Source organism: Diaporthe batatas (assembly GCF_019321695.1).
Source record: "Diaporthe batatas strain CRI 302-4 chromosome Unknown Contig00002, whole genome shotgun sequence".
NCBI lineage: Eukaryota > Fungi > Ascomycota > Sordariomycetes > Diaporthales > Diaporthaceae > Diaporthe > Diaporthe batatas.
Window position 1 is genome coordinate 3,246,387 of NW_025408549.1, and position 27,043 is coordinate 3,273,429.

At 29.6% G+C, this 27,043-nt stretch overlaps 6 protein-coding genes across 6 annotated transcripts; 5 read left to right on the top strand and 1 right to left on the bottom strand.

Moving 5' to 3' along the window:
• Positions 1 to 1,560: 1,560 nt before the first annotated feature.
• Positions 1,561 to 2,538, top strand: KVR01_001361 (uncharacterized protein; the record flags this gene model as incomplete). The annotated part of the gene is made up of 7 exons (XM_044790531.1): positions 1,561 to 1,668; positions 1,725 to 1,787; positions 1,847 to 1,864; positions 1,922 to 2,043; positions 2,114 to 2,227; positions 2,294 to 2,407; positions 2,487 to 2,538. 7 exons carry the CDS (start codon positions 1,561 to 1,563, stop codon positions 2,536 to 2,538), a joined length of 591 nt encoding a protein of 196 aa, XP_044649316.1.
• Positions 2,539 to 2,631: 93 nt separating this feature from the next.
• On the bottom strand, positions 2,632 to 3,294 carry KVR01_001768 (uncharacterized protein). The gene is made up of 2 exons (XM_044786595.1): positions 3,065 to 3,294; positions 2,632 to 2,991 (listed from the first exon to the last, which is right to left on the bottom strand). Exons 1-2 carry the CDS (start codon positions 3,248 to 3,250, stop codon positions 2,722 to 2,724), a joined length of 456 nt encoding a protein of 151 aa, XP_044649723.1. The 5' UTR covers positions 3,251 to 3,294; the 3' UTR covers positions 2,632 to 2,721.
• Positions 3,295 to 5,287: 1,993 nt separating this feature from the next.
• Positions 5,288 to 6,592, top strand: KVR01_001686 (uncharacterized protein; the record flags this gene model as incomplete). Its single annotated transcript, XM_044784461.1, has 3 exons — positions 5,288 to 6,107; positions 6,168 to 6,354; positions 6,430 to 6,592. The coding sequence occupies 3 exons, from the start codon at positions 5,288 to 5,290 to the stop codon at positions 6,590 to 6,592; spliced, it is 1,170 nt and encodes a 389-aa protein (XP_044649641.1).
• Positions 6,593 to 7,256: 664 nt separating this feature from the next.
• KVR01_001684 (uncharacterized protein) lies at positions 7,257 to 7,896 on the top strand (the record flags this gene model as incomplete). Its single annotated transcript, XM_044785774.1, has 3 exons — positions 7,257 to 7,418; positions 7,452 to 7,636; positions 7,734 to 7,896. 3 exons carry the CDS (start codon positions 7,257 to 7,259, stop codon positions 7,894 to 7,896), a joined length of 510 nt encoding a protein of 169 aa, XP_044649639.1.
• A 15,311-nt stretch (positions 7,897 to 23,207) lies between these two features.
• Positions 23,208 to 23,785, top strand: KVR01_001308 (uncharacterized protein; the record flags this gene model as incomplete). Its single annotated transcript, XM_044787916.1, has 2 exons — positions 23,208 to 23,563; positions 23,638 to 23,785. The coding sequence occupies 2 exons, from the start codon at positions 23,208 to 23,210 to the stop codon at positions 23,783 to 23,785; spliced, it is 504 nt and encodes a 167-aa protein (XP_044649263.1).
• A 1,243-nt stretch (positions 23,786 to 25,028) lies between these two features.
• KVR01_001268 (uncharacterized protein) lies at positions 25,029 to 26,654 on the top strand (the record flags this gene model as incomplete). The annotated part of the gene is made up of 1 exon (XM_044792060.1): positions 25,029 to 26,654. The coding sequence occupies one exon, from the start codon at positions 25,029 to 25,031 to the stop codon at positions 26,652 to 26,654; it is 1,626 nt and encodes a 541-aa protein (XP_044649223.1).
• Between the last annotated feature and the right edge of the window lie 389 nt (positions 26,655 to 27,043).

Consider the following 27,043-nt stretch of genomic DNA (forward strand, 5'->3'; position numbering starts at 1 on the left):
GAGATAGTTACAGGTCCCGCCCAAGCCCCAAAGAGCTCAAGAACCGCTTACGTAATGACCACTCGCCTGGGTCTTGTCTACTCATCTTGTGACCATTCTTCCGCCGTCCTTCATCAAGCCACTTACTTACCTTTGACCCAGTGGGAACTGGCCTACGGGGGAATTTGCTGCTCGAGAATGTAGCAAGTCGCAGCAGGCCGGCGGGTTGACCGTTCCTATCATTGGCTGACAAGCTAAAATCTACTCAAATTCTAGATCACACTATTTACTGGTTATCTCATTAGGATTTGATTTCTCTATCTTATTGACAGCCTGCACTCGCTACCCAGGCATTTCCGAATAGATTCGGCCTTCTCGACGCAGTTGTCGGGGGGGGGGGAGGGCAAAGCTACCTTGGTAGGTCGTATGAATCTTCTTGGCTGTCTACAGAGCTCTTCCAGCTTCTCAGGCTGTTTCTCCAAACAACTCGCATATTTCTCACCTCCATGATCTACAGGTTCTAAGGGTTTAATACTGACACTAACATTCCGGACTTATCAAAGCCCTTAGTCGACCAAAAGGCTTACGAATGCATACGTCAATTGAGTCTAAGCGTACTGACGCCACGCGCAATTAGTCTAGTCTTTGTGGATAACCCAGGGAATATACACGTCAACATATCTACTGAGCAGGTAAATACATGGCCATCAGTGCTGAGTTGCGGCACTATTGAAGCCCCGACTCAATCGCACATCAGGCTTCGCCACGCGGCATCGTTTCATACCACATCCCGTACCGACATGTATAGGTAGGTGGGTACTTCTTCTCAGGCTGCTTCTTGTCGTTGTAGGAGCAAATTATTTGAAGGTGTCAAGCTCTTGGCACCAGAATCTCACCATCCTGTCGCCGTCACGGTACGTGTGATTGCAGCATCCCCTAACTAGGCTCGGTACCTAGCACCGCGACGATCAAACCTGACTCCCTACATCCGGGAAATAAAGTTATTGTCACCCCGGATACCATCCGAAATATAATCAGATGATTGAAACGCCAAGCCTCAAACAATTATGCCAAGCCTCAAACACCTAACAACGTGAAGTGCCAACTCGTGAAACCGCTCGCAAGGCTCGCCAGACGGCACGACGCACAGACTGGCGTGAACAGGCAACTGGCCAGACATCAATGCCGCAGGGCCGAGACTCGTTATCCAAAGGTCCCGTAGTTGGGATCAATGCACAGCAGTGATGCACTTCGGCATCTCTGGTTAGCCGGGTTACGCAGGTTGTCACGAATGATGAGCATATTTCCATGAGTTGGTTTCACCCAGGTGCGGGTTCAGCACGATTACGAACTCTGTACATGTTTCTTACGCGAAGCGACGATGCCGACGAGCCCCTCCCTTGTGGTCCTGGGCCCTCCTCGGGACATGCATATAAAGTCGGGACGGGCTGGACGTCTTGGCATCAGTCGTGGCCCCTCTCCTCGTGCACCGCTTTCGTTCTCAAATCGAGTCATCTTTTCCTGTTATCCATAATTTTCTGTTAGATCTCGACCCCTGGTGGGCCAGTATAAATCAACAAGATGCAGACCCCTTCCCTCATTCAGGTCCTCGCTGCTGCCCTGGCAGCCTCGACGGCTGTCTCGGGCTTCCAGGCCCCAAGCACCAATTCAGTCGCTCGTAGGGCTGTTGTGAGGCTGCCCCCCATTTCTTTTGTAATACCAACATGCTAATATGATGTACCTAGGCCGCAGCTGCCGCTCTTGCTGTTCCTGCCATGGCGGCTCCTCTTGATGAGGGAGCAAACATAGTCAGTACCTGTATCTCTAATAGCGAGGTTGACTTATATTGATATTTATATTCTTATAGGTTGAACTTGCCGCACGCGTACGTCGAACTGTATCCCGTGGCCTTCAAGAACCGAATAACTGATTGCTGGAGCAGGAGCCCGCCAAAGGAAAGAAAGGCAAGAAGGGGAAGAAGGCCAAGGGTGCCGCCGCCGCCGCCCGTGCAGTCGATGAGGAAGATGAAGATGAAGACGATGTGACGACCCTCGAGAGCCGCGAGTGAGCACTGCCACCAAAGTCCAGATATTCAGTTACTCTTCATAGTACACCCACTGACGATATATACAAGACCGGCCAAGAAGAAGAAGGGCAAGAAGGGGAAAACCGGTGCTGCTGCCGCCGCTCGTGACGTCGCCGATGATGACGACGAAGCTGACGATGACGCTGAGCTCGAGAAGCGCCTGTGAGTACCAACACCTCATGACATTGGATCTTGAATCAACTCTGAAGCTGAGCCTACTTTCACAAGTCCGGCCAAAGGGAAGAAGGGCAAGAAAGGCAAGAAAGCCAAGGGAGCAGCAGCTGCTGCCCGCGATGTCGATGACGATGATGTCGAGGATGACGGAGACATCACGAAGCGAAGGTAAGTTTGGATGGCGCGAATCCGTGTCTTGTGAATCTGTCCCGTCTCGAGCTGAAGGGCTGATACATCATTAATACAGCCCCGCTAAGAAGAAGGGCAAGAAGGGCAAGAAGGCGAAGGCGGCCAACTAGAGCTAAGACAGCGGCATCGGGAGCGCTGCCAGTGTGGTGGACATAGGGATCTACAGCTTTTAAGCTGGGTCTATAATTGAATTTGTGTCCTCTAATACTTTCTTTGCAAATGATCTTTGTCTTGTCGATATACCGTGGCTTGGCTTGAATCTATGATGATAACAGTCAACCTGAAGTGTTTTGTCACTTGGGCAGATTGACGACCTCGCCGCTCTCCAAAAGGTACGGCGTGTCAAACCCTATGTGTACAGTTGATCTCGACAAGTCACACCACTGATCCTGATCCTTCACGGCCTTCGCTGCCCAGTCAGGGTCGGCAACCATGTCCTTGAGCGCATTGAGGTCGTACATCCAGTACTCGAGAACGCAATCAAAGTCACTGATCTCCCAGCCGGGGTAAACCTTCGATAGCTCCTGCCCGAATGCGGCGCCAATTTCGGGAGGTGTGACAAACTATACACGGCGTTTTGCATAAGAAATCATGATCACGCCGGGAGTGTGAGATTGGAAGGGGGTGTGAGCATACCAGCGTGTACTTGACAATGTTGTGTTTCTTGAAAAGGGGCATCGCTGCAGGAAGGTGCTCGTGGGTGAACCAGTGGATAAAATCTTCGTGGGAGATCCCGGCTTTCCTGTAGTGGCCTGCAGTGTACTTGATGAGCCGCCCTGAAGTGGTGGGGGCTGAAGGAGAGGTTTCTTGTGGTTCAGCCATTGCGGAAGTAGTTCTTGGCAGCTCGATTGTTAGGGTTGTGTTGCATGGAAAGTTCATGCCAGATGATCCGTCGGCGGCGGTTTTATATGTCACGATGTTCGCCAAGCCCCCCTCTCACTCCAAAGGCTGGTCTGCTTGTTGGCTCTGGTTTCAGCTCTGCCTTGAGCGCTTGACTTGGGCACATGTTGGTGCGAATTCTGTTGGTCACCGTACAAAGTGGTACGATAATGCGCCGCCCCCGCGCACAATGCCAACACTCTGTTGTGCAGCCAACTGATGCATATTGTAACCTACGACACCTATGAGCACTTCCGGTTTCCGTCAAATCTCGGTGGCTGTGTCTCCAGAACGGTGATTGTGCAAGACGCCCGCTAAAAATATCGCACATACGACCATCATTATGCAGGTTCCCGAGGTCTGCAGAAGACTGCGGCCCGCGAGAAGAATAGCGCAAGAGGGGCTGTGACGATGCATGACAGATTTGCATGGCTCGGTCAATTACAAGGACTGAAGTCACTTGGGTGTGAGACTTATTCTAAGAATGCTCCATGAGAATGCTTTGGTCGGCAAAGCTTGACCACTCTAAAATAAAAGGCTTGGACAAACGACCACCAGCGATTATGATCTCGCTTAGATATGCCCTATCATGCATTCCGATTGGAAGTCTCTCGACCCTATCAGCAATATGTAGGAAGTCTTCCAAATTAAGGGCAAGTCATCAGCGTTGGTGAGAAAGACGCGAAACTACTTCAAACTTCTCCAGGATGTACCGTTAGTCCGAAGCGGACAGGTTTGGTGGTGGTGCTTCGTGTATGCGATACCTGGGTAGGCAGGTCCACACAGCAAATTTGGGCCCCGAATACCTTCCAAAGCCTGCAATGAGATGCCTAGAGACAACGATAATCACTAGCCATCACATGTGAATATCAAGCACAGATCGTTCTGGGCGATTCTACCTTAGGACACCTGTGATAACCGGGTCGCACGAAATCGTGGTCTGCCAGTGGATACGGCTGATCGCTCCGTTTCCGCCTGCTGGCTTGCTGACTGGAAAGAAGTGCAAGGACCTTGGTAATTCGGCTACGGTCCATAAAATGTAGAATAGCAAGAGTTCTTCAAGACAATTTGATACATCAAGACTGCAAAGTTCTTCAACGTTGCCTCTGTGTAAGTCGGCCAGGTGGGAAACTGACGCACCGCCTGGGCTGAAAACAACTGCCGAGAATGCTTTCCATAAATAGCTTGTCCAAGACTGCAGTGCAGTCAAAGTGGTATAGTTGAGGGGTTTCAGGAGCGGGTTGCCGGGCTTCCCAAATCGGAGCTGAGAGTACAATATTAACGCGTCCCCAGCACAATATGAAGCCACATGCCATTCGGCCGCCACAGCAGAGTAACACGTCTACATTTGGGCGTTTTGCCACAAAAAAATATGATCCTTCCGTTATAGAAAGGTTGTTTTCATATTTTACTTGAAACTCCTTAGTATTGTGCTCCAGCAGACGCACCATTCTCTTTGTCCGCAACCACGACGTCAACACGGTGCCTCCTGATCTTGGTGCCGGCTTGGCCCAGAAGCCACCAGACGACGGCTTTTGATGATTTATGAGACTGCATTTCCACTGAAGACCAGAATCATTTTCGACTGGATTCTTTGCGGCTTTTTGAACCCTTGGGCACCTCCCTGAGTTGTTTTGGAGCCCTCAACCTGGTGTTCTCACACCCCAACGCAAGCCAAGAATCTCGAACAGAGGTTGAATCAGGATCCAAGTGCTTCCTTACCGTCGATACACTCTCCCATAGAAAATTCCCAATAAGCAGCTTACAAAAGTCGAATTAACACATACTTGGTTTTCGCCGACACCGGTCTTGACGCGCATTGGCGAGGAGCTTTCAAGCTCACTGCACACTTCAGTATCTATCGTGAGACCAAGATTTTGACGTTCAACAGATCCAAGGCAAGTTGTATCGCCCCAGTTGACGCAGAATCAATCGATCTCATTATTTGAATGCCGTTTTACTGATCTTGAGTGAGTACAGATGTCGCGAGGAGACATCAACGATGCCAGGATGCCTGATCCCAGCCTGAACTACACGGCTTTGGCGATGGAAGATCCTCTCCACCAGAACATCACCTTGACAATGCCAGACGGCTCCGGGATGTTGATCTCACTTGCAGAGATCGATTTCAACCAATCATACATCGTCGGCAAGACGATTGACTACGCCGTGGAGTTCGGCGCGAGCCTGATAATGCTATTCGTCCTACTGGCCCTGACGCCAAAGAGCAAGCTCTGGCGGGCGGCCTCGATCATCAACATGGTCGCGCTCATCAACAACCTCCCACGGACGATCCTCCTCGCAATCTACTTTGAATCGTCGTGGACACAGTTCTACGTGCTGTATGGCGGGGACCAGCGCTTCGTCAGCGACTCCGACTTCCGCAACAGCGTGGCCTCAGTTGCCCTAGTCATCCCGCAGAATCTCCTAATGATGGCAGCACTCATGCTGCAGGCGTGGGCCATGGTCACGCTGTGGTCTCGCACCTATAAATGGGGTATCTTGGTCGTGTCGGCCCTGCTGTCGCTTGCTGAGGTCTCATTCATGCTTGCGGTGCAGTCGGACCAGATCCGCTCCTACTACCCGGGCTACAATCCTGCCGTCTACCTGCCCAGGCGTCTGTTCCTGCGGTACGTGTATCTCGCGCTGGAGCTCACGTGCATCTGCTGGTTCTGCTTCATATTTATGCTCCGGCTTGGCATGCACATGGTGCAGAACCGCAGCTTCTTGCCGAGCACCAAGGGCGTCGCGGCGATGGATATGCTGGTAATGACCAATGGCGTGCTGATGTTGATCCCTGGTAAGCCTGACCATTCTAACAGCAATTCGAGAGTATGGCTGACGCGGACACAAAAAACAGTGGTCTTGATCTCGATGCAGGTTTCTCAAAAGTTCATCATCGAGACGGGGTCCTTGGTCTACACATCCCTAATCATTGTGCTGCCGCTAGGCACACTCATTGCCCAGCGCCTGGCGGACCCCGGCGCTTTCAACAGCCACGGCGGAGGCAGGACCGGCGTCACCAGGACTGGGAATATGGACTACACGTCTTCTGGAAAGAGGCCCCTCGTCCCCACATGGAACCGGCACGACAACAATACCAACATGCGCTCAGCGTACAGGGGCAATGAAGGAAAGACAGGAGTCACATCTACCGTTTCGTCGGAGCGGTTCCCAAAGGGGGCCGATGTGGTGGACATGGAGCTGGCGCGGATTGACGGCGACCTCGAGACGGGGAGGGTGAGGGTGAATCGTGAGCTGCAACAGTCGGAGGAGATGCTCTAGTCGAGTGAACCCTTGGTAGTTCAAGAATTCTCACTTAAATGGTGAATGAGGCACTGGAGATGGAAGGGGGGGACCAGCAGGCTGAAATAACGTGAGGGTTGAAGAGAATGGCACTACAACCAAAGAGGGCAGGTCGCCGATTATTTCCTTGGGTACAAGTTTGAGAAGTAAATGAGATTTAATGAGAATTTGATTCGAATTGGACTTCAGTGGGAAGTGTTCAGACACGGACCCTCACTCAAACATTGAGATGTTCACCTAGGTAGAGGAACCTTAATGAGTTGGTCACTCACAGCCACTCATCATGATAACCTCGCCATTTTGAGCCCATGAAAACATCCGTTGGTAGTGAATGACGGATGGAAACGGATTGAGTTGTTGAGTGAGTGAGTGACTGAGCCTGGGGTTGGTTGAGCCGCGCTTGAGACCAGTTGACCCAGCAGAGGGCTGACACGACTTAGATAACTCAGTCCATCGCAAGATTTTGTCCATCACACACACACACCATGACACCATAAAGCTCCAGGGGTATAAAAACGCGACTTTCCCCTCCAAATTTATGATGAATCGTCTAACAATCACCAAACACCGAACTGTTCACACATCACCCCACCAACAGCATCGCTCCCTTGACAGAACCTCAGACCTCTTCGCTCAAGACAAAATGAATAACAGATGGTTCCTCACGTTTCTATCAATCATCAGTCGCTTGGCGTTGGCATCGCCGGTGTCTCCGGCCGCTTCCGTAGCCCATCGTCTACACCCAACCAACCGGGCTGACGTGGAACCCGTCGTCGCAACAGCTGATGCCCGCCTGTGCTCCGGGGTGATCGGTACCGGTTACGAGTATGGCGACTAGAGCAACCAGAGTAGAATTTCTTTCGATTGTAAACAGCTCGCAAATGAGACCAAAATTCTCGCCGACACGCAGGGCAATTTCTCCGAGCCTTGCAACGCCGCCGCGACCGAGTTTACACTATTCGCGGGCTACGGTGATTGCACCATGTGGTTCGAATGTCCGAGTTCAATCGACAAAATTGCAAAGTAAGTCCCGACCGTTTTTTTTTTTTTTTTTTGATAGCCATAGATCATTTGGGTTGCATTAGGATCCATGGGCTGACCAAATCAAATTGTGTCACAGCTTTGGATATGGAGATGTCGCCGACATACTCAATCTGGCGACCAGCGCACTGGAGTACTCAGGTGCATCTACAAACACAAGCATTACATCATCAAGTGCCTCAATGAGTTGCCAGTCTCACCAAATGAACTGGCTTGTAGCGTTCAATGGCAGCCAGGGTTGAAATTAATCTAAATTAGTTTAGTTATAGGCCTTAACTAAAATTAAAGACTTTTAGTTAAGGAAATAGTAACTAAATCTTTTTTTAGTTAGTAATTATGATTAAAAACTAAACTAATCTATAAATTAGTCTTTAGTTTTTAGTTTAACTAAAGAAAAAATAGGTCTATTTTTATTAAATTTTATTTTATTAAATATTAAATTATATAATATAGTTTAAGTATAAAAGAAATATTTTTAAAATTTTTAAAATTAATTATTATTTTTAATTAATTTTTAAAAATTTTAAATATTTAAAATATTTATTAAAATATTATACTTTAATTTAATTTAATTTAAATAATAAATATTAAATAAAATATAAAAATTAAAATATAATTTTATTTTATTATAATTTAAACTTTAAACCTTTATGTATTAAAAAAGTAGAGTTCTATAACTCATTTTTTAAAAGCTACTTAACTTTAAATATATATATTCCTTTATATAATTATTTAAATAAATAATAAAAATTATAATTAAATTAAGTTTAATTATTTTTAATAATTTATTTAAATAAATATAAAATTTTATATAAGGTTGGAGTTAACTTTATATATGAAAAGTTTTTTATAAGTAATAATTTAAAAGTAACTATATAGTATAATAGTATAATCTATTAGTCTATATTCCTAAAATAGTATTTAAGGTAGTAAAAGGTTATTATAGGTTTAAAGGTATTAAGTTAATAATTAATATTATAAAGTTCTTTTATAATTATTAAGGGTCTTTAATTATATTAGTATTAAATTTTATATTTTAAATTTATATTAGTTAAATATTAAAGAAGTAGGGTTGTTTAGTTATTTATTTAAGTTTATAATACTCCTTTTATATTATAAAATTATAATACTATTTATTTACTCTTTAAATATTTTAGTAAAACTTTATTATAATATTAATTATAGTGTTGTTAAAATTCCTTCTTTTATAATATATATAATAATTTTATTTAATAAATATATTATATTAAATTTATATATTTAATTTAAAAGTTTAATTAAAAGATTTTATTTTATATAATTAAATTAAATATATATATTATTTATAATAAATATTATTAATAATATAATATTAAAATTAAAATTTATATACTTCTTTAATATTTTAATATTTTATTTATTAGATTTTTAATTTATTTAAATTTCTATTAAATATATATACCTTTTAGTAAATAGAATTTTTAAAAAGTAAATGGGGTGTTATACTTAGATTTATAGTTTAGTAGTTAAAATCTTCTTAAATAGAAAAAGAAATCTAGGTTTAATTCCTAGTAAGTCCCTTATATATTCTATTTCTTCTTCTTTTATTTTTTTTTATTTTTATTAATTAACTTATTATTAGTTAGATAAAAGATTAAATAGAAAGTTAAATAAAAGGTTAAATAAAAGGTTAAATAGAAAGTTAAATAAAAGGTTAAATAGAAGGTTAAATAAGAGGTTAAATAAAAGGTTAAATAAAAGGTTAAATAAAAGGTTAAATAAAAGTTAAATAAAAGTTAAATAAAGTATATAATAAAAATATTTAAATAATTTAAATATTATTAAGTTTATTTTATATTTATTAAATATTAAAGGAATATTAAAGTTTTTTTAAAAGTATTTAATTTAATAATTATTTTTATATAATTAATAAAGAAGTTTAAGGTAACTTTTAGTTTCTAACTAATAAATAAGGAAGTTTAAAGTAACTTTTAGTATATATATTATTTATAATAAATATATATATTATTTATAATAAATATTATTAATATTATAATATTAAAATTAAAATTTATATATTTTTAATATTTAAATAATTTATTTATTAGATTTTTAATTTATTTAAATTTTAATTTAATATATATATCTTTTAGTTAATAGAATTTTTAAAAGAATATAGGGTATATTATATTTAGATTTATAGTTTAGTGGTTAAAATCTTTTAAGTAGAGGAAAGATTTAGGTTTAATTTCTAGTAAGTCCCTTATAGTATGTTTTATCTTTTTTTCTTTTATTTTTTTATTTTTATTAATTAACTTATTATTAGTTAGATAGGAGGTTAAATAGGAGGTTAAATAAAAGGTTAAATAAAAGGTTAAATAGAAAGTTAAATAAAAGGTTAAATAGAAGGTTAAATAAGAGGTTAAATAAAAGGTTAAATAAAAGGTTAAATAAAAGGTTAAATAAAAGTTAAATAAAAGTTAAATAAAGTATATAATAAAAATATTTAAATAATTTAAATATTATTAAGTTTATTTTATATTTATTAAATATTAAAGGAATATTAAAGTTTTTTTAAAAGTATTTAATTTAATAATTATTTTTATATAATTAATAAAGAAGTTTAAGGTAACTTTTAGTTTCTAACTAATAAATAAGGAAGTTTAAAGTAACTTTTAGTATATATATTATTTATAATAAATATATATATTATTTATAATAAATATTATTAATATTATAATATTAAAATTAAAATTTATATATTTTTAATATTTAAATAATTTATTTATTAGATTTTTAATTTATTTAAATTTTAATTTAATATATATATCTTTTAGTTAATAGAATTTTTAAAAGAATATAGGGTATATTATATTTAGATTTATAGTTTAGTGGTTAAAATCTTTTTAAGTAGAGGAAAGATTTAGGTTTAATTTCTAGTAAGTCCCTTATAGTATGTTTTATCTTTTTTTCTTTTATTTTTTTTATTTTTATTAATTAACTTATTATTAGTTAGATAGGAGGTTAAATAGGAGGTTAAATAGGAGGTTAAATAGAAGGTTAAATAGAAGGTTAAATAGGAGGTTAAATAAGAGGTTAAATAGAAGGTTAAATAAAAAGTTAAATAGGAGGTTAAATAAAAAGTTAAATAGAAGGTTAAATAGAAGGTTAAATAAAAAGTTAAAGAGAAAATTAAATAAAAAGTTAAATAAAAAGTTAAATAAAAGTTAAATAAAAGTTAAATAAAATATATAATAAAAGATATTTAAATAATTTAAATATTATTAATTTTATTTTATATTTATTAAATATTAAAGGAATATTAAAAATTTATAAAAGTATTTAATTTAATAATTATTTTCTATAATTAATAAAGAAGTTTAGGGTAACTTTTAGTTTTTAATTAGTAAATAAAAAAGTTTAAAGTAACTTTTAGTTTCTAATTAGTAAATAAGGAAGTTTAAAGTAACTCTTAATTTCTAACTAGTAAATAAGGAAATTTAGGGTAACTTTTAGTTTCTAACTAGAAAATAAGGAAGTTTAGAGTAATTTATAAATCTTTAAAAAACTTTATTAAAAAAATAATAATAAAATAACTTTTATTAATTTTAAAAGTATAAAATATATAATTATTTTAATTTAATTTATAATTTATTTAATTAAATAATTTAAAATAAAATAAATTATTATTTTTTAAAATAAATTATTTAAATATAATTTAAATTAAAAAGAAATAATAAAATAAATTATTTTAAATTATTTTTCTACTTCTTCTCTACTAATTTCTCTAAATTCTAAATTTCTACCTCTAACTCTTAAATACTATTAAACCTTTAATTTTTAATAATATTAATTTCCTACTATTTTATATTAAAATTAACCTTTAATTTAATTATAATATAACTAATAATAGAAAATATTTTTTATAATAATAAAAGTAGTTAAAATAATAAAATATTTTTAAATTAATATATTTAATATAAGATATTAAAATTTATTATTTTTCTAATATTTAAATAAATTTAACTATTAATTATTAGTAAATAAAATATATAAAATAAAATAATTAAAAATACCTTAAAGTTAAAGTATATTTTTAAAGATAAATATTATATTTATTTTTAATATTTATTAAAAATTTAATATAAAATTTATTATTAGAATTAAGAGTATTTTAAGGTAAATTTATAAGTAAAGTATTATATATATCTTTATTAAAAGAATATAATTCTATTTTAACTCTATAAAATATTAATAAATATATAAATATAAATTAATTTTAAACTTATTTATTAAACTTATCCTTTAAAATAAACTATATATTAACTTTTATATAAAGATAGAAGTTTAATAACTTATTCTTTTAAAAATAAAATATTTTATATTTTAAGTTTAAAACTAAAATTAATATAAAAGGTTTATAACTTTTATATTAACTTTAATTAATTAATATAAAAGTATTTCTTTAATTTATTTAAGCTAACTTTAATAGTTTTTATAAGTTTAGAGAAATAATATTTCTAAATAAATTAATATATAATTATAATATAAATTAAATAAAATTACTTATTAAAAAGAATCTTTTTAACTTTTTTAAATTCTTTTATTAAAGCTTTTAAATTATTATATATTATATAAATATATAATAATCCTTTAAGGATAGTTATATATAACTGCTTTTAAAGTTTAATAAAAGGTTTTAAAAATATCTTAAATATTTTATTAATTTAAATTAAAATATATATTTCTAATTTAGAAATATATTTCTAAACTTAATATTAAATATATTTCTTTATATATATATTAAAGGCTCTTTTAATTATAAAAGTTTTTAATATAAAATATATAAAATTCTATCTTATAAAGGTATTTAAATTAAAGTTAATATAAAATAATATTTAAAAATAATTTTATTTATTTAAAGGTATATAAATTTTTTAAAGTTTCTTTCTAAAAATCTATCTTATATATACTTTTAATACCTTTTATTAAAAGTCTATTAATCTTAATATTATATTAAGTTAATATTATTATTTATTAAACTTAAATAATAATATTTATTAAAAAGTAATATTAAATATTAATAATATTAATAAAATTATTTATTATTTTAATAAACTTTAATATAATAGTTTAAAGATTTATAGAATATTTAAAAATATATTTATTAATTTCTTTATTTAATAAATAATTTTAAAATATTTTATACTATTAAATTAATAATATATACTATATAATAAATATTATTTTAAATTTAAAATTTAAATTAAAATTATATTTCTTTTAAATTTTAATAAAAATATTATTATTTATTATATTGTCTTAAATAAAATTATAATAAAATTAATTATTAAATATAATATATATATATATATATAATATTAAATACCTAAAAATATTATTTAAAGTTATACTTAAATAACTTTAAATAAACTTTTAAAATTCTTTAAAAGAATAAAGCTAATATATTTATTTTTAACTTAAAAATTTAATTAATTTATAAATTAATTAAAATTCTAAGTTAATATATAAAATAATTATTTCTATATAAACTATATTTACTTTAAAAGTTTAAATATTAAAAATAAAAGAAAATTTATTATAACTAATAATATTTTTTAAGTTTAAATTTAAATTTATAAAGTTTTTATTAAAAGTATTTATTAAAATATTTTTAATCTTTAAATAGTTAATAATAGGTATAGTTTTATATATATTATATTAATAAAAGTTTAATTAATTAAAATATTAAAAAAATATTTATATATATAAATTTAAATAAAATAATAAATCTTAAAAACTTTAAATTTAATATACTAAAAGGTAAATTATTTTAATAATAAAATTTAAAATCTTATTATAAGTATTTATATTTATAAAATTAGCCTTAGTTTATTTAGTTAGAATATTAAAAATTATAAAGTATAACTCTTAAAAAAATATTAATATATTAATAAAAATATTCTTAAATATTTTACTTACTTTTATTCTTATTTTCTTACTTTCTTTATTAAAAGGAATTTTTAAATAAACTTTTATAGTAATAAGTATAGTTTAAAACTTAAAACCCTTTAAAAGTATCTCTTTTTTATAAAAGTACCTATAAAATTAATTAGTTAAAAATTAAATAAAAATTTAATTTTTAAAAAAATTAAAAACTATTTTATATATTAATTATATAGTTAGAGTATTTTTAAAGAATATAATTAAATAAATTTTATTATAGATATTAATTTAAGAGATAGCTTTTATTATTTCTAATTAATTATAATTTAATATAAATATAGTTATATATAAATAAAACTTATAAAGTAATATTTATATATAATCTTATTTTATTAAAAGAAAATAACTTACTAAATATAAGATATTAAAATTTACTAATTTATATTTTTTTAATAGGTAGAAGAGTGTAAATAAATAAATTATTTTAAAAATATAAATATATATTTTTTAGAAGGGGAGTATATAATTAATACTATTATATTTATCTTTTAAAATAAATTATAAATTATCTTTTAAAAAGATAATATTAAGGACTTTATAATAGAAGAAGAGAGAGTAAAAGATAAAGATATATTTATTTAAAATAAATAAATAAATCTTTTAGTAGGTAGAGGTTTTATATAGTAGTAGAAATAGTAGAAGGTTTATATAAAGAGGTAAAAATAAAAGAAAAAGAAGAAAAAAGTTTTAAAGGGAGGAAAAAGCTATATATATAAAAAAAAATATTTAAATAATTAAACTCTTTATTTAATATTTTAATAATTAAAATTTATCTATTATAAATAGTTTATTAAACTACTTTTATAGTAAATAATTTATTAATTTAATTTTATTTTTAATAAAATTTAAAAATAATATTTATAAATATATTATATATAATTTTAAAGATATTATATTATAATATTATAGTATAATAATATATTTTATAATATTAAATATTTAATATAGAAAGATTTTATATTTAAATAAATTTTTTTATAATTATATAGTTTTATTATTTTAAAACTATAATAAAGTATTTTATAAATATTTATATTAATTTTTAATAATTCTTTATATATTATTATATTTTTTTATATGTTTTAAAAATATTTAAATTATTTTATTATATAATTAAAAGATTAAATTAAATAGTTAAAACTTTAATTTAAAAATATAAAGGCTTAAATTAGGTAATTATAGACTTAAATTAAATAGTTAAAGGCCTAAATTAAATAGTTAGGGGCTTAAATTAGGTAGTTATAGGCCTAAATTAGGTAGTTAGGGGCCTAAACTAGAAAGTTAGAGATTTAAACTAGGTAGTTAAGGTTAAAAATAAAATATTTTTAAGTATTAGGTATTAAAGTATTTTATATAATTTTAAAAATATTTTTACTAACTTTAAAATATATTTTTATATATAAATAGTCTTTTATTATATTTAATTTTAAATATTTATAACCTATTTTCTTTACTTAAAGAATATATTATATTAATTTAATTTATTAAAATATTTTATTTAAGTTATTATTTTTAAAATAAATTTTACTCTTTAAATATAATATATATTTATAAAGTTTTTTGATATATATAAAATTTAAAAGTTTTTAAGTTTTTAAAAGTAATAATTTTAATATATTAATAGGTTATTATATATTATTTAATAATATAACTTTTATACTATTTAATATATTTTTAATAATTTTATTAATAAAATATAAAATAAAAGTATTTAAATATATTTTTATTATATTTTTAAATTTATATAAATTTAATTATAAAGTAGTTAATATAAATAGTTAAGTTAAAAGTAGGGGTAAGAGAGGGTATAAGCTTAAATAAATTATAAGTTATTTTTAATTTATTTTTATAAAGGGTTAAAAATATATATAATTATTAATTAATTAGTATATATAGTATAATTAAATAAATCTTATATAAATTTTATAAATAATTTCTATAATTATATAAATTATAAATTTAAGTTTAATTTTTATTAAAACTTATAAATTACTAAATTAAGAAAAAGACTTACTTATTATAGAAAAACCCTACTTTTTTTTTAATTTTTTAGTTTTTTTTTAGTTTAGTTTTAGTCTTTTAATTTTAGTTACCTATTATAATTAAGTAATTAAAGATTAATTTATTTTAATTATAGTTTAATTAAAAACTAAAAGATTAAAGACTAACTTAGTTAGACTAAGAAACTAAGGAATAAATTTATAACCTTGATGGCAGCAAGTGGGCACCTAGGATAGGCCCCGCAAGTGAGGGTAGTTTTTAAGTATAATACGGGGCTTTAGTCTATTAGTAGAGGTTTGCTAGTAAATGTATTTTTTGGAAAAAAAAAACGTGAGGCATTAACTTAGATCCGCTCTTGAATTCTAGGATTTATTCTATCGATAGGGTGTTTTATTAAACGTTGAGTCCCTAATAACCTTTCTACTATATAATAGGCTTGTATATCTTACTTTATACCTACATATTAAAACACTAGAATTTATAAGGAATTTAATATTTAAAGGTATAAGTAGTTAGGCTATTAATTAAAAGAATTAACTATTAAAGAGTACCTATAAAAGTATAGTTTTAACTACCTATAAAGCTTATTTATATAACTAATTATAAATTTATATTATTCCCTTTCTTAAATAAACTATCTTTAATTTATTTATATAAATTATATTCTTTAATAATACTAATTAAAATACTTTTAAAATTTTATTTTTCCCTTTAATTTATTAAATTTACTTTTATTAATTAAATTAAAATAATATAATAGTAATATACTTTAAAATTTAAATTTTAATTTAAACTAACCTAAAAGGTTATTAAAATAAAAAAATATAAAATATTTATATTTTAATAAAGGTTTAACTTTATTATAATAAAAGTTTTAAATTTAAATTTTAATTTAAATAATTTTTTTATTTTTAAATTATTTTTATTTTAATTTAAAACTTAACTATTAAATTTAACTAAATTACTTAAATTTAAAAAGTTTTATATAATTAATAAAATATTAATAAATAAATAATAATAACTAATAATAACTAATAAAACTTATTAATTAAAATAGTTATTTAACTTACTTTTAATTATATTAATTTAATAATTTATTTTATCTTTTAAATATTATTTTATTAATATATTATAAACTTTTATAAAATACTTATTATTAATATATATTAAAAGAAGTTTATATTATTATACTTATTTTAAAAAAATTTTACTAAAACTTTAAAAATATAAATATTCCTAATATAATAAATAATAATTACTTATAAACTATTATAAAAAAGTTTATACTTATATACTTATTAATATACTTATAATACCTAATTACTTAAAATAAAAATATAAAAACCTTATTTTTTAAAAATATAAATTTAGTTTTTAACATCTTAAACCTAATTATATAATTTCTTATAATTAATACCTTATAACTAACTATTAATTATTTTATAAAAGTTTTCTTTTTTATTTTATAAGTTTTTATATAAATAATATATAATTTATAAATTAAAAAATATTATTTTTAAAAAAGTAAAAGTTATAATTATAAAACTTTAATATATAATTATATAATATAATTACTTACTAAATTAAAGCTTAAATATTATAATTAAAGTTAATTAATTATTTATAAAAATTACTTTTTTAAATTATTATTTACCTTTTAAATTTATTATTTCCTTTTAACCTATTAAGTATAATTAAATATAAATAAAAACTATAATAATAATACTAACTTATAATAACTTTACCTATAAAGTAACTTATATTATTTAAAATTTTATTTTTAAAACTTTAAAAATATTAATAATCTTTTTATTAATATAAATATAACTTTATAAATTATATTAAATATAACTTTAACCTTAATCTAATTAATAATATATTTAATTATTATAAAAATAAAACTTTATTTATAAATATAAAGTTAATTATTTAATAAATTAAAAATATTAATAATATAATTAAATTAAAATTAAAAAGTATTAAATAAAAAACTTTATTAATTAATACTCTTTATACTTTATAATTACCTACTACATTATGAAAATAATCTTTAAATATTAATATTCTTTAAATACTTTATAAAAATATTTTTAACTATAATATAACTATAATTAAAATAGAGTTTTTAATAACTATTAATAAATTATTAAACTTAAAAACTAGAAGAAAAAAAATCACTAAAAGAGTAACTTTTACTTTATAAAGAGGGTCCTCTAGGGAGTACTAGTAAAGTTAAATTTTATATAAATAGTTATTTAAAAGAATAAAGTACTTTTTTATCTATTTAAATTAAATAGCTTTAGGAAGGTTAACTTTTTTATAAAGGTACTTATAAACTACTTATAAATTTATTTTATTAAGTTAATATAATTTATAGATTTATTTTAGTAAATTTCTCCTTTTTTATTTAAAAGTAGAAAGTAATATTTTAAAAATTATATTTTTAGGTAAGTAAAATAAATAGTTTATAAAATATTAGTCTTTTAATATAATATATAATATAAATTTTATAGTATTTTATAATATTTAAAAGTATATAATTTAAAAGGGTTAGTTTATTTTAATATTAATAGTTGTTAAAACTTATAATTTATTAAAATTATAATTTTAATACCTTAAATTTAATAGAATTAATATTATAAAGCTAATAAAATTTTAAATAGTTTTTATTTTTAAATAAAATATTATATTTATATATTAATAAACTTCTTTAAAAAGTATAAAATTAAATATAAAATAAAGTTTTAACTATAAAAATAAAGTTATAAAAGAATAATATTAATATAATATTTATTTATATTAAACTTAATTATAAAAATAGTTATTAATTAAAAGTTTTTATAATTAAAAGGTTAATAATAATATTTTTAATTTTATATTATTATTTTTATATTTTTAAAATATAATAATTTAACCTTTAAGGTTACTAATATAGTTTATAAGGGTACTAATTTATTTAAAATAATTATTTATTAAATTATAAAAATACCTAATAATATTAATAAAGTTATAAATTTTAATTATAGTTATTAATATAAAGTAGTTATAAATAATAGTAACTTTTATTAAATTAATAGTAATACTATCTTTTAAAATAAAAATTAAAAAACTTTTACTTAATAAATAAACTAATTTTAAATATATTTAAAATAAAGTTATAAACTATTAATTAAGTAAATATAATTAATATATATTTATAAAATTATTTTATAATATTTATTTAAATAATAATATTATTTATTAAATTATATATAAATTTATAAAGTTTATAAAAACTTTTTAATAAACTTTTAAAATATAGTTAAGATATTATAAAAATTAAATAGTATTACTAACTACTTATATAAACTAAATAATATAATAAAAGTAGTTTTTTTATAATTTTAAAATCTAATTAAATATATAAAAGCTATTTTTAAGTTTATAAAAATATATTATCTATAATTTACTATATATTAAATTTAATTTATAATATTAAATATAAAATATATATACTTTTAATATAATTATTTAATTAATAATAATTATAATAAAAATATTAAATAATTTATTTAAGTTAAACTTTTTTTTATATATAGTTATAAATTTTTAAATATAAAGTAAAAGGTAAAAACTAAAACTTTTACTTTTATAAATAAATATATTTTTATAAACTTTAATAAAATTATATATAGTTTACTTTTATAAGGAATTAAATTATTTAAAAGGAGGTAAAAGGCTTATAATTACTTATATTAATATAATAAGTAGTTTTTAATAAGATATTTATATAACATTATTTTTATTAAATAAACTAAAAACTTTAAAGTATATTTCTTAATATAAATAGTAATTTAAAGGTTATTTATAAGAGTATTTAAATATTATTTTAAGAATAAAAGGAAAGTTTTAATATTTAAAATATAATTTTTATAATTAAAAGTTTTAATTTATATATTTTAAAAGTATTAATTTAAACTAATTAAAGAAAATAAATAAATAAAGGGTTTTATTTTATATATAATATATTATCCATTAATAAAAGATTATTTTTTAAAAATAAATTTATTTAAAAATATATTATTAAAAATTACTTTATAAGAAACTATAAAATCCTTAAAAGTTTATTAATTATAATAAATTTTATAATAATAAAAACGTTTTTATAATTAAAAATTAATACTACTAATATTATTTATTTATATAAAATTTATAAATAAATATAGTTATAATTATACTACTAAAAATTTAAAGTAGTAATAGATTTAAGAGTTATAATTAAAAAATATAAAAGTTATAATTATTAATAAACTAAATATAAAAAATTATAAAGTACTTTTATACCTTTATAAAATAATTTATTATAAAAAAGTAAGAAATTATTAATATTTACTTTTATATAAAAACACTTTAATAGCCTTAATTTTTAAATAAATATTATTAAAATTCTTTTAAAAGGTTTTTAACCTTATTATTATCTTTTATATAAAAAGTAAGGTTATAATATTCCTCCTTTTATTTAAAGTTATTTTTAATAAAATAAACTTAAATATTTCTTTTAAAAATTTACTTTAAAGCAACCTAATTAATTATTTTATTACATTAATTTATAATTATATTATATAATTAATTAAATAAATTAAATTACTTATTATTATAAAGGACTTTCTTAAAAGTAATATTCTAATTAATTAATAAATTATAAATATTTTTTAAAAATAAATTTAACTTTATAATTTTTATTTAATAATCTTATTTATTATAATTAAAGTAAATATTATTTTTTTAAGTTATAATAATATAAAGTTTAATATTTACTACTAGTATATTATAAGTTAGGTTTTTAAAAGTAAAGTAAATAGTTTATTTATTAGTTTATAAGTTAAAAATTATTAATTATATTAAAGTAATATTAACTAACTTAAATTATATAACTTTTAACTTTTTAATAATATTTTAACTAACCTTTATATAATAGAAAGAGGTAATTATATTATAAAGTTAAATTATTATTTTAAAATAATAAAATCTTTTATTTAATTACTTTATTAATATAAACCTTAATATATTTAATAAATCTTTTATAACTATTATAGTTACTAACTAAAGTAACTTATTAATAATTTTAATATAAATATTTAATTAATTAATAAAAATCTTTTAAATAAAATAATATAAATTATTATAAATTACTATTATAAAAGTAAAAGCTTAAAAAGTATTTTAAAGGTATTAAATAAAGTTAATATATAATTTATTCTTATAAAATAAAAGGATTAAAAATATAATTTAAAAATAAAGGGTATTATATTAACCTAAAATTTATATAATTACTTTTATAAAAATAAATTAACTTAATTTATTAATAAATACCTATTTAATAAAATTATTAAAGTTATTTAATAATTCTATAAGGATTCTATTTAATTATAATTTATAAAGGATTATAAAAGTATAAAGTTAAATTTATATTTTTAAGCTTATTAAAAATAAAAATATTTATAATATTAAATTAAAAATCCTTTAAAAAAACCTTTTATATTAAAAACTTTAAAAATTAAATTTATTAAATAAAATTATTATAAAAGATTTTTATAAATAAACCTTTATTAATATAATAAGTCTCTATAAAGAATTATATAGTTAATATTAAAAGTTAATTATACTATCCTTATATTAACTTTAAAAGTTTAAAGTTATTAAAAGTCTATTATTAAAAAGGTATAAATTAATTAAAATAATAATTTTATCTACTTTATTTAATATAATAAAAACTATACTTTATTAAAATATATAATAAATAAGTTAAACCTTTAATTAATATAATTATTTTAAATAATATAGGTTATTTTAATAGCTTTAAATTTAATATTATACTTTTATTTAATTTTTAAATTATTATTTATACTTTTATTAAATTAAAAGAAATAAATATTTAAAGTATTAAAAACTTATAAACTTAATATATTAATTAATAAACTTTTAAAGTATTCTTTTAATTATAAATTTATTAATATAATATTTATAATTAATAAATACTTTAAAAAAGTCCTTTTATAAATTAACTTTATTAAATATTATAAAGTATTAAATAAAAAATTAATTAAAAATAAAAAATTAATATAAAATAATAAAATTAATATTTATTAATATATTTTTAGTTTAATTATAAATTAATTATATTAATAATAATAATATAAAAGAAAAATATAATACTTATTATTAAAACTTTTAACTAATTTAAAACTATTTACTTATAAATAATAATTATTAATAAATAAATATTATTATTATTTAATTTAATAAATAAAGTTCTCTTTTATAATTATTATTATTATTAAAAGTAATTTAACTTTATATAATTAAGGTATAAATATTTATTTTAAGTTAAGTATTAATTAAGTTAATAGTTACTTAAAAGTACGTTTAGTAATATTAAGATTAATTATAATTATTTTTATTAAGTATAAAAGTAAAATAAGGTTTTTTTAATAAAAATAATTATTTTTATATATCTTATTTTATACCTATATATTAAAATATTAAAATTTATAAGGAATGTAATATTTAAAGGTATAAGTAGTTAAGCTATTAATTAAAAGAATTAGCTATTAAAGGGTACCTATAGAAGCATGGTTTTAACTACCTATAGGGCCTACTTACATAACTAACTACGGATTTACAGGCCTACATAAAACTTTGTATGCAAACGTCGTTTTGTTCTTAATACATCAGTCCGGGTGTAGACCATCCATTTATACAGTAGTAAACACTCACATACCCAGAATTTTAACAGCATAAAAGAAGAGCGAGTAAAAGAACAAAATTAGTAGTACATGGCCCAAGTGGTTTCGTTTTTAATCCCCATACATATAAAATATATATAGCGCCTTCATACAGTAGTAAACGCTCAAGACCCAACGTTTAAAGAAATACAGTACCAATAATAGTAGAAAGAAAATACAGTACATCTATAGGCACGTAGCTAAGCCTCGTACCGCACAGACAAGGCTGGAAGGCATCACTCCCAACGGCACCACACTAGAATCATCAACATAAGTAGCCCAAAGGCTAATCTACCACGATAAGCCGGCAAAGCAGTCATACGGCGAGACTAGAATAGTCTCTCAACATAGCCCCTATAAGAAGAAGAATCCCACAACAACCCAAGAACTTATAATAGCTGCATAGACAAGCCCTGGCTAGCGGGAACTACTTCTGGCGGCGTTTTTCGAAGACACATTAGATGAGAACAAACGGCCCAAAGTTGCCTAATTAAGTACCTAGCTAGACAAGCTGATGATTTACCCGACGAGTCACTGAGTCTCAAAGTGAGCCATGCTTGATACGCAAACAAGACCAGGCCTCGGTCACACGAGGTCGTCCCTTGTATAAAGCTCGGCCTCAGAACACCACACCACTAGTTCCCCCATTCTGGTATTCCCATCGAGCACTTGAGGAACAGCTATCACCAGCAACAATCACAGACCCGCCCCAGGTGCCGTGGACGACACGACCACAAAGATACTTGCTTTTTTGTTGGTCTTTTTCATATTTTATTACAAGGAAAGTCTATACTCGGGACAAAATGATTAGTGCCAAATACCTTTTGTTCTTCTCGGTCATATTCGGCTTGACCACAGCCTCTCCCACTTTCATGGTGGCGCTGGCGCCGCAGGCGCCCCGTTCCCCGAGCCTTGCCGACGACCACCATCTCTGCACCACGCCAACGAGTCCATTCTATCAGTACGGCAACCAAAGCTACCCGGAGAGGGTTAGGGCAGACTGTGAGAAACTCTCACAAGAGCTCAAGACCCAAGCCGACCGGCATGGAAACTTCACCGAGGCGTGTGGGGTCCCAGCTGGGTATAAGCAATTCGGCAAGGAGGGCGACTGTACGCTGTTCCTCATGTGTTACAAGACAACTGAGGGGAATGCGGTTACGTGAGTATTTTAACTCTGATTCTGTACGAATACGACATCAAGTGTGCGCAGACTGATGCCAAGGCACGTGGTAGGATGGGCTATGGCGATGTTGCCGACATTATCAAGATGGCCATCGACGGGCTCCAAGGCTCTGGGCAGTCCGACAACTCGAGTATCGTGGCAATCAGTACTTCGTTTGGTTGTCAGCACTTGGCAGCGGACTGGGTTGTGGCACTGTGATCGCAGCGATTGGGCACTTTGGTAGTGAGACTTGAGATCGTCACGAAGGCGGTCTCACAGGGCTGAGCATGAAAGGCGACTCTAGTCCATTTTTGGGGGTGGTGAGAAGGGGAGTAAGGCCGATGGTCGAGGACTCTCCTCATTCACGATATGAGCATAGCTAAGGTCACAGTACCTAAGTACGCGGCCACAGCATGAATTGATAAATCACCTGAATAATTGCCGTGGCCTGAACAAATTCCTACGGAAATGGTGCACGGGAAACCCGGCTAGTAGAACAAGCCATTTGAGATACCGTGATACAAGCTAAGCCGAGCCAGATTGGCCCTGCAATGGATTGTTGCAACTTGTTGGACTACTGCGGTTGAACCTTCCTTTCTCAAAATGATGCCAACGCCCTTGAGGCTCCACCGGGCCCCGTTCCTGCCTCAGTTATCAAGAAATGCATGCATTCACCACGCAGGCTGTTCTGTGTTTGCTGGTCACTAATTCGACACTCTTCCACCATGCAATAGCGTCGAATCAACGGCGTGTCATCTCGACCACGCCACCGACCAAGCAATATTATCCCACCCGTGCCAGGGGAGTAATGACACGAGTGACCTCCAGTTCGAATAGGATCTCGTTCAACCTAAACTGGTCGGCCCTGCCCCGGACTTGGCAGCTCCTTTCGGCGAAATTATCATTGCCTCTTACGGTCACAGAATTCTAGAACAAGGCACAATGCAATACAGTTCAGCAATTCACGATTGGGCTGCATCAGTACCCAACAACACCATTGGCCAACAGACCAGGTTCTCTAGGCCCTTCCAGTTGGGGAATAGTATAGAACCACGAGGTAATCGCATTGTCTGCGTGCTCACCTTTTCTCTGTCTTGCTAACCATCGTCTTTCACTCCCAGCATTCTACCAGACCAGCGTCTCCGTCGCTGGTTCCAATGCCTCGAGTTCCGGTCGAACTACCTCGCGTTTTCCAAAGTCGAATACATGGAGCGTCACTTCGACCATCCAGCGAGTCTCGAGAGATGACCACGGTTGTCCCACCGAGTCCCGTCCTAGTCGAGTATCATCAGTTGTCCAGTCGACCCCATTTTCGATTCCACCATCGTCGCTCGAAGGCATTACCGGCCGTACATCTGTAACGACAGTACCGGGGCCCGTTGAGGCAGGAAATAGGACGCTGCACCTACCGCTGATTGACGAGGTCCATAGCAATCCGGCGCCACGCCTAGTGGCCCTCGACATGACGGCATTGAGTAATTCAGGCCGGAATGCGGTTGATGTGTATCCGAGTGTCGCCAAGAAAGCGACTCCTACTCAGTTGTTGGAAGTGCCCCCAAAGATCAAATACTCCGAGAACAGGTACGATGGTTGCATTCCCATGTTGGCGCAGGATCTAGATGGGACTCCGAATCCACCCACCCCTCCAGATGCCGCTCCGGCGCTGCAGCCGCGGAAAGGCAAGGTGGCGGAATTGAAGAAGGCTTTCGAACGAGGTCTTTCCGATCTCGTGCGAAGACGGCATGTTACAAAACCTAGCGACAGCCCTCCAGCCCCCCGGCCAGGTGCGAAGCATCTACAGCAGCATTCAAGCCATCCAGTGGCAGCATTGGACACTAGCTCCCCAGAGGACAGTCTGTCAAGAGCTTCCGTATTCTGCTCACCACTCTCGAAGCGTCGTCGTGAACCAAACGGTCCCCCCAGCCCCATCAAGGACAGGATCAGTATTTTCGAGGGCCTAGTGAAGCCCGGCTCATTTCCGCCATCTGGTACAGGCTTCAGGCCAGATGATTGTAACGTCGAATTGAACAAGGGTTCGATCAGCAATGGCGGAATGGTCCTGGAGGGCGCACCTCATGAACCAATGTCTCGCCTGCCAAGTAGGTTCCGAGGTGGTGCGGCCAGGAGAAGTTCTCATAGGCACGTCGGAAAGGAAAAGGGGACTTTGAGGAAGGCCCCTAAAATGGCCAGCTCGCACAAGCTTGTCCCAGAAATAGGCGCGGTGGCCAGGGACTCCTTGGAACAGCTAAATCCAGTGCGACGAGATTCCGGTCCTAGCAGCATGCAGCGGATCGATGAAACCGACTCACCGAGGTTCTTCAAAAGGGTCTCATCGACTTTGAAGCATGGGCAAAGGACCTCACAGCAACAACCCACAAGTTCAAGGAGCTCAAGGGTGTCCGGCGGTGTCGAGAAGGAGAAAGCTCGAAATCATTCCGCCGTATCCCAGTCGACATCCAAGAGCCAAGAGGTTAGTCACACCAAGCAAAGACAGGTGCTAGCGGCAGACTCATTGCGGAAGCGATTGGAGTCGGACTTGCGTTTTGCCAGTGGGCCGGACGCGAATGGCCACGAAGACGTTCAGGCTGCCTCCAATAGGACCCCCCCAAGCATCTATACGCGGCGCAAAACAACTCTTTGGGATATTGAAAATCCCTTCGACGTGCCGAAGGCCAAGGAGCGGAGCAAATCAGAAGCAACAGGCGACAGACTTGCTGGGCTCACAAAGAGGCACGACTTGTCATTTTGCCAGGCCATCCCGGGCCAGAAAGCAACAACCTCTCGATATACTCAGCCAATCGAGCAGCCTGAATCAGGAAGCGAAAGCCCAGCACGCGAGTCCTCCAGCGCAGTGACGCAGACGGAGGATAGTGATAGCAGTGGCTTTATGGTTGTGGCCAACGCCCAATGCGAGTTGACGCACCCGATGCCGTCGAGATCGAGAGAACAGACTATGATCAAGGTTCTTTGCAAGGGCGGTCCTGAGCCACTTGAGAAGGGCAGCAGGGGTCAGCATAGCACGGGTAGTGTCAGTGAGGGAAGTACCTCCAGCTTTCATACGGCACCTCTTGGCACAGAGGTTTCTTAAATATGGAGTTGGTGGGAAGCTGCGAGTATCCTTATGGTTTGTGGAGTTTCGGGCCGCTCCGGGCGAGATTCGGACACACGGTTTGGGTTTGATAGACTGTTCTTTTACTGTTTCCATTTTGCGAGAACGAAATGAGGCGTTAGGGTTTGGATGGGGTTCAGTCACCCAAGTTGTCACGAATGCTTTGGCCTGGTATCATTGATTAGACGCATGGCTAGAACTCGGGTTGCAGGTTTATGACTGTGTTTGAAGGATTAGGGACCGAGAGCAACCCTTTTAGGAGTACTAGATAGGAACACGAGCATTCAATTTCAGCATCATTTCTACAAAAAAATGAAGCTCTTCCGTTAAGGAGAATTCTACATGTAGGACAAATTTGACGCTGGAAT

Coding starts and splice junctions, on each gene's coding strand:
- KVR01_001768 (XM_044786595.1), bottom strand. CDS start 3,250: ATGGCTGAACCACAAGAAACCTCTCCTTCAGCCCCCACCACTTCAGGG. Junction 2,992..3,064: donor ACATTGTCAAGTACACGCTG/GTATGCTCACAC, acceptor CGCCGTGTATAG/TTTGTCACACCTCCCGAAAT.